The sequence below is a fragment of the Peromyscus leucopus genome, chromosome 7, assembly GCF_004664715.2.
Source record: "Peromyscus leucopus breed LL Stock chromosome 7, UCI_PerLeu_2.1, whole genome shotgun sequence".
Lineage (NCBI taxonomy): Eukaryota > Metazoa > Chordata > Mammalia > Rodentia > Cricetidae > Peromyscus > Peromyscus leucopus.
In genome coordinates, this window is record NC_051069.1 from 22,405,148 (window position 1) to 22,412,706 (window position 7,559).

Consider the following 7,559-nt stretch of genomic DNA (forward strand, 5'->3'; position numbering starts at 1 on the left):
AAGTTATTTTTTTCTATGATCTGGAGTAAGCTGTTTCTGTGTCCTATATATTTTATAGACTTGTTGACAGTCCTTGGTAGATTCTAAGGCACTGGTTAACCAGAACCCTCCACATCTTCTCATTACTCACACAATGAGGGTAACATTAAAACAAGAAAATAATATAATATGATTTTCTTTTAATCCGATGAAAAAATTCATGTATTAGGAGAGAATCTTTTTTTTTTCTCTTTGAAATATTTTAGGAACCAAATGGATAATTATCTGCTTAGATATAATACAATGTGAAGGCTGGGAGAGGAAATAGATCAACATCACCCAGACTTTTTCATTTAATGGACCTTTAAAAATAATGGTGCTGGGGAAAAAAAAAAACTGTTCTAGTGATAGTAATATAGAATAGCTAAGACTGAAGCAGGAGGATTATAAATTCCAGTCTAGCCTGGACTTGTAAGTATGACTCTGTCTCAAAAACAAACAAACAAAACCAAATAAATATTGAGTGGTGAATATTATATTTCTAGAAATGCTTAAAAATTTAAATCCTTACATTTTCATTTCATGTTTATAAAAAAAATTAGAAAAGTCATAGTCTTTTTTTTTTTTTTTTTTTTTTTTTTCAAGACAGGGTTTTTCTGCATAAACCCCAGCTGTCCTGGAACTCACTCTGTAGACCAGGCTGTCTTCAAACTCACAGAGATCTGCCTGCCTCCCTAGTGCTGGGATTAAGGGTGTGCACTACCACCACCCAGCTATAGTCTTTTAATAAAAGACGGTCTTTAACTTTGTCTTATGTATTCCAGGCTAGCCTCAAAAGTAGCCAAGGATAATAACCTTAAATTTCTGATCCTCTAGCCTCTACCTTCCCAGTGCTGGAATTACAAGTATGCATTGATTTATAGGTGCTGGAGATTGGACCCAAGGATAGGAAAGTGCTGTAAAATGAACATATCCAACTTTATAAAAAGTGTATTACATACTACAGACAGTAAAAATTTCAACACAGATAACACACTTTCAAGCACCCCCACCTCCCATAGCAAGGAAGGAACATTCTAGTTAGGCAAATGCTCCGTCTCGCTAGCCACTTCCCAGCCTTGATACTAACCTAGTAAATTAACAAAAGGGAAAAAAACAAAAACAAAAGACTGCGAGTTAAATAACAGCCTTCTGAAATTGTAAGATTATGTGCTCAGGGTTCATGGAGGCATGTCATTGACCTTTGTTTTATGAGGCAATATACTGTTTCTGCACCAGGTTAACTAACACCAGAAAGAGTTTAGGAAGTCTGTCTGTGAGACCGCAGGTCAAAGTCAGCCTGCAAAAGTACCCAATAAAGTTAAGTGTGTGAACCATGAGAATTACTAAGTACCTCGTGGACGCTAATGAGGTCAGCTACACTTACTGACACATCCATGACATAGAGGGCCACTGATGGAGGCTGTGGGCTTGGAGGAACCGGTTGAGCCGCCTCCTGCCAGCACACCCTACACCGCCCAGCATGCCCTTTCCTGAGAGAGCAGGTGGGAAATAGTTAATGCTCATCGGCTGAGACTCCTGGCTCTGGCACAAGCCCAGCTGCCCCTGGCAACGCTTCTCTCCTTCCTGGAGACCAGTTTCTAAGTTTACTCTCCCTTCTCCACGGGGCAAGAAGCGAGCTTTCTGTTTCTCGAAGGTTCCAAGGCGAGAGGGAAAAGGCGGGAAATTGGCGGAAGCGTGGCTCCAAGCGGACGGAGCCAGCGTGGCGGTCACGTGCCTGGCGCGCTGCCTGCCGGGAGCTGGGCCCCGGGCGCCTGCGCAGAGGAGCACGAAGCCTTGGCGCTCCCACGCTTCTGAGGAGGCAGGTCGTGGCCGAATCTCCCCCTCGCGAGTGGGACAAGGGGGTGAGCGCGCGTGATGGGGACCTCGGGTGGGAAGGAAAGCCGCGGGTGGGGTGGGGCGCGGCCTCTCCGGGGCTGAGGGGCTGGCGTGGGGGCGCGAACCGGAAGGTGTGAGGGAGGTGAGGGAAAGAGGCGGGGAAATGGCGTGAGCAGGCACCGGCGCTGTGAAGGGAGCACGGCGGCAGAAGGCGGGAGCCGCGGTGGCAGCACACGCCTGTGGTTCCAGCACTCGGAGCACGGGGACAGGGGGGTGGCTGCGGGTTTGAGTCCGGCCTCGGCCACCCGATGGGCTCCAGGCTAGTTTGGTGTATGTGGTGAGTCTCAGTCCCAGAAAATCTGAAACCAAACCATAACTCCGCCCGCAGAAGGAAATCCTAGACCAACAACCACGGACAGTTGCACAAGGTGACACCTTGGGTGGCATAGCCCCAAGTCGCTGATGTTTTCATAGGGGGTGGGCCCGCCTGTGAATCCAGACTTCGGCTATTTAGGAGCCTTAAATGATGACAGAAATCACTTTTCCAAACACAGAATTACCTAACTATAGAAGGTGTGTGTGTGTGTGTGTGTGTGTGTGTGTGTGTGTGTGTATGTATGTGTATGCACTCTGTTAGTTTGAGAAAGGAAAGAAGAAGCAGAAAAGGGAGAACTAAAAGGGGAAGAAGACTTTTAGCTTGTGTTGGTTTCGATTCTTTAGGAATGTCAGTGCTTCTGTTGTGCATTTTCTGCATGTTACTATGCTAGCGCTTCAACTTAGTATCCTGATGGTAGGCACTCGAAGTACATGCTGAAATTAGAAACATCTTTATAATTTGCTTTTTGCTCCTTTTTCCCATCTTATCATATATGATTGCCTATAATTAATCTAACTCATGGTATTTTTTTTTTTTTTTTTTTTTTTTGGTTTTTCGAGACAGGGTTTCTCTGTGTAGCTTTGCGCCTTTCCTGGAGCTCACTTGGTAGCCCAGGCTGGCCTCGAACTCACAGAGATCCGCCTGGCTCTGCCTCCCGAGTGCTGGGATTAAAGGCGTGCGCCACCACCGCCCGGCCTAACTCATGGTATTTAAAAGAAACAGAGCCGGTCATGTGGCCTTTAATCCCAGCACTCTGGAGGCAGAAGCAGGTAGATCTCTGAGTTCAAGGTCAGCCTGGTCTACAGAGAGAGTTCCAGGACAGCCAGGTCTACACAGAGAAACCCTGTCTCAAAAAACAAACAAACAAAAAAAGAGAAACAAATTGATTATTTGAATGTAAATAGTTCTTTAACTCTAAGATAAAGAGACCATCCTTTTAAGTTTCATTGTCTTTTCAAGTTTAAACCTTAACAGTTCAGATTCTTAGGAAAATAGCTTCAGAATTTATGGGGAAGCAATTTGATGCCATATTAAGGTATGGGTGGGGCAATGGAAACAGCCTCACTAGAAGAATGAAGAGATCTTGTTTCTGGGATAGCCTAGTTTTATTTGTTTAAACCATCTCTAGAGCTCCCCTCACGCTGTCCTTCTTTCGAGAAGGAAAAAAGGGGAACTCCAAACTCTAGTTTTTAAAAAATTTATTCTTCTCTCATATATTACATTTCTACCTCAGTTTCCCCCTCCCTCCACTCATCCAAGCCCCTCCCTCCTACCGCCCCTCTCCCCTAGATCCATTCCTCCTCCACTTCCCTTCATAAAAGAGCAGGCCTCTTAGAGATCTCAACTGAGCATGTCCTAACAAGTTACAATAAGACTATGTACAGACCCTCATATCAAGGCTGGATGAGGCAACTCAGTAGGAGGAAGAGGGTCCCAAGAGCATCTCACCTCTAATTTTAACATTAAAATTTTATAAAGATGGAAGAACCTTAAATGTTCTGGTGCTAAAACAAGATAGAATTGCCAGTGAGGTTAGTTGAGCTCGTTTTATATAGACTCGTTATATATAGTAGTTGAAAATGGTATGAATAGTTAAGTTGGTCTCAGATGATGGAGGACCTTGGATGCTATGTGATAAAACTTGAGTTTACTGACCCAGAAGGTTTCTGAATGAAATGTTTTGAGAGAGAAGATGAAATAGAGACGGGAGAAATTAAATTTAGGTGGCAGATCAGGAGAGCAGAAATTAATTATGGTAGAAGTGGGAAAAGGACACGGGTGAAGAGAACTGTAGTGTGGAGCTCATACCTAAATTGACAAATCTCTAAACTTTATAGTTTGTGCCTCCAGAGTATGATGGCAAACCACCTCGTAAAACCTGATTCTAGAAACTGCAAGAGGTCAAGAGAATTGGAGGTGAGATTTATGCTCCTGGAGCCTTTTATTATATTTTACCCATTTCTAATTTCTTTCCTGGAGAAAGTGCTATTGGTAAGTAGAAGTTAGTGTTCTCATAGTCCCAGAGGTAGGACTGTCCTGGCAGGAACCAGGGTGACTCTACCTAGCTCTTCCATTAAGGACAGACCTATACAAATCTACTTGGGGATTTCTTCTTGGTAGGTTATGGCCTTAAAAGTAACCAAAGTAAGTCCATGTCTTTTTGGCCCATGGGAGTTTACATGCATAATTATTTTCTAAGATGAGTAAAATCTTACATGCCGTAGGCAAGTCTGGAGATTGTCCTTAGATCATCGGATTGCAGTGGTTAGGGCTTCCTTTCACTGCTCAGCCATCTCGCCAGTCTCTACATTGCAAAATCTTGCAGCCATTTGTCTGTTGTCTAAAGTACAGTTATCATGTTATTATAAAAATATCCACTGGTGCAAGATAAAAGACTGGTTTTCATTAAGAGTTAAACACCATTTTCAAAATCTCAAAACTGAACAAAATTTAGTATTTTGAGCAAGGTGTCTCTTGTGTCCAAAGTTTTCCTTGATGATAAAAAATTCATAGCTGGTATGGAATCTCTAGCCTGTCTGCTTTTTTTTTTTTTTTTTTTTTGTATTTTTGAGTGCTATCCTAGTCTAGTGCTTCCCACTGAAATAATCCCTAGGCCCAAGCATAGAGTTTCATTTCTAATTCTGAAATACTGGGGATTGAACCTACAGCCTTAAGGATGCTAGGCAAACACCGTAGTACAGAACCGTGTCCCCAACCCCTCTGAAAAATGTTTGGTTTGATTTTTTTAATAAACAGACTATATATGTCTGAAAGATCTTACCATTGATCTGTTTTCTTTCTTTTCCTAGCCTCAGGTGTCAGATAGTCCACAGGTACCCTCTCTTGAAAAATCGGATTCTTCTTTCTCTGAATGTTCTGGACTCCTTTATAAAGAGGAAACCCTGGAGAAGGATTTGAGCGGTGATGTATAAATAATGATTATATTTATGTGATTGACTGTATCATGCAGAAGCTTTGTTAGATTTTACAACCTACTCAATTTTTTGAACAGATATGAGCAAGGAAATTAATCTGATGTTGTCTACATATGCAAAGCTTTTGAGGCAAGTAATTATGGCATTTTCGAGTATTTTTGTTAGAAATTCTTTCCTTCTGAAAAATGAAGTAAAAATTTTAATTCCGTGACTTAAAAATCTTATCTGGTAACTAGAAAATTGAAGTTACAATTTTGTCTCGATTCCTTATAGTAGATGAGTTGATTATTTTAAGGGTGTAATCCCCAACTTGTCCAAACATCACTTTTCATATTTCTAGTGCTAATACCAGAGTGGATGTATCTTGGTTTCTTGATGATAATACCTTTAAAATTTTATTCAGCTATCTCTTTGAGAATAGTATTATTTGGTGAAATTAATGTTAATGGGGTTATATTAAAAGATAAATAGTTTGAATATTTATATTTTATTAGTATACATTTCAAGGCTGAATTTAAGTATTGGCCTGAGAATTTGAAGTGTTACAAGGTGCTTTATAAGCTACTGGACAGTCACTGTATCTGAGTAATAGTTTGTTCAATTTTAATAATTTATAATTAAAGTGTATAAGATACACTTTCTCTGTGTTATGAGACTTTTTAAGTAGTCAAAAATATTTGCTAAACTGATTTAACTTTTTCTTGAATAATATTAGTAAATTAACTAAGCTCTGTCATGGGCAAAGCCATGAAATTGAAATAGTTAACAGATACAGTATAAGGAACTTGACAATGATGGCATGTCTAGACTTTATAACTCATTTTAAGATCAAGCCTTTTTCCCTATTAGTGAGAGAGCAGCAGTAGATGCATCTTACATTGACGAGCTAGATGGACTCTTCAAAGAAGCCAATATTATTGAAAACTTTCTGGAACAAAAAAGAGAGTTCGTAAAGCAGAGGTTCACATTGATTACCAACACCCTGCACAAGTAAAGTGTCTTTACCAACTGAAAGTCCATTCCTATTATTGCTGTAGTCTACTTGTTAAAGAAAATATATGTAGTGAACTGTAACTTTTTCTAATTTAAAGGGGGTTTTAACATGAACAGTAATATGAAGTTTGTAATTTTTCTTTTGAGGGTCAAATATTTGGCACATTATATAAAAATGTAAATTAAAAATTACATATGTGTTCTTTTTTCCTCCTTTACTCTTAAATTGCTTAACCCTTTTTAAACTGTGAAAGAGAATTCTGTTAATTTGATTATGTCTAACAGTATTTGTTTAAATAACAGCTAATTTTGGAGATAGTTTTAAAATGTTTTTCTTGGTTAGTATTATAAAAGAACATTAAACATTAAAGGTAATTTGTCCAGTTTTTCAGCATATAATAAAATATAACTGTGCTACTGCTATTTAATATTACCATTTAATTATTTTTACTTTTAACCATTATATTTGACTAATAAAAATTTGGCTTAAAACATTTTCATGTGATAAAAGTAGTAAAATAAAAATTGAAAATTACTATAACCTGGCTATTTCTTTATTTTTCAAGTGTCATGCTCTATGGAACCCAGATGAATTCATGGTACATCTGCTTTAAACTTCCTAGTATCAACACTAAGGTTATGTACCACCAAGTCTGGCTGTCCAAGTGACTTTTTACTTATTAGCCACGTTGATTTGTGAAGTTGATAAATTATATTTAGAAGCCTTAGCTGTAGGGTGGATTAGATGGAAATTAGTAGTATGGAACTTAGAAGGTCATCTTAAACATGGTTTTGGCAGGCCCTTTCAATCCTATGATAATGTGAAATTGAATTTGGTCTAGAGGATCTCTTATCAGACCAAATAGTTCCTCTTTTGATACAAATAAAGTACTACTATGATTTTATTCAAAAAGAGCTATGTAATATATAACTACATTAGTTGGATCAAAAAAAAAATCTCAATCTCCACTTTCAATCATGTAGACAATTTGGTCTTCTGTATGTGTATTTTCCAATATAAGCAATTAGAAATTAGGTACATTTGCATAGGGCACTATAAGGAATTTGTATTCTTAAACTAGACAGAATCTTACTTTGCTGCCTGTAAACTTTAAAATAAAATTTTATTTCATCAAGTTTCTTTTTTGTTTGTTTGAGTCAGGATCTATGTAACCCTGGCTGGCCTAGAACTCATTATGCAGACCAGTCTGCCTTGAACTCTAGCTGCCTCTGCCTCCAGAGTGTTGTAATTAAAAGAGAAGGGAAAGAAAGAAAAGGAATGGGGTGCTGATTCCTGTCTTGGTATTTTTCTTTCCTAGCAGTGTTTGCTACTTAGAGTCTCAAAGATACTTGTTAAAGTAATAAAGTCATGTATGGTTATATATATTCACGGTGTC

The 7,559-nt window shown here is 39.0% G+C and overlaps 2 protein-coding genes across 2 annotated transcripts in view; one reads left to right on the forward strand and one right to left on the reverse strand.

Annotated features, from left to right (window-relative positions):
* Il18 (interleukin 18) overlaps nucleotides 1-7,559 on the reverse strand; it is a 28,854-nt gene that overhangs the window by 20,601 nt on the left and 694 nt on the right. Inside the window, exon 2 of the mRNA XM_037207505.1 lies at nucleotides 5,016-5,136. The gene's annotated coding sequence lies outside the window, so the exon portion shown is untranslated. The remainder of the gene's footprint in view (nucleotides 1-5,015; nucleotides 5,137-7,559) is intronic.
* Tex12 (testis expressed 12) lies at nucleotides 1,353-6,364 on the forward strand. Its single transcript, XM_028864898.2, has 5 exons — nucleotides 1,353-1,883; nucleotides 4,072-4,150; nucleotides 5,044-5,155; nucleotides 5,247-5,298; nucleotides 6,019-6,364. The coding sequence occupies exons 2-5, from the start codon at nucleotides 4,088-4,090 to the stop codon at nucleotides 6,161-6,163; spliced, it is 372 nt and encodes a 123-aa protein (XP_028720731.1). The 5' UTR covers nucleotides 1,353-1,883; nucleotides 4,072-4,087; the 3' UTR covers nucleotides 6,164-6,364.

What these genes read in the sequence shown, in the direction of transcription:
- Tex12 (XM_028864898.2), top strand. Translation starts at nt 4,088, where the DNA reads ATGATGGCAAACCACCTCGTAAAACCTGATTCTAGAAACTGCAAGAGG. An exon ending in CCTGGAGAAGGATTTGAGCG is followed by an intron (nt 5,156 to 5,246) that starts GTGATGTATAAA and finishes TTTTTTGAACAG; the next exon opens with ATATGAGCAAGGAAATTAAT. An exon ending in ACATATGCAAAGCTTTTGAG is followed by an intron (nt 5,299 to 6,018) that starts GCAAGTAATTAT and finishes TTTCCCTATTAG; the next exon opens with TGAGAGAGCAGCAGTAGATG.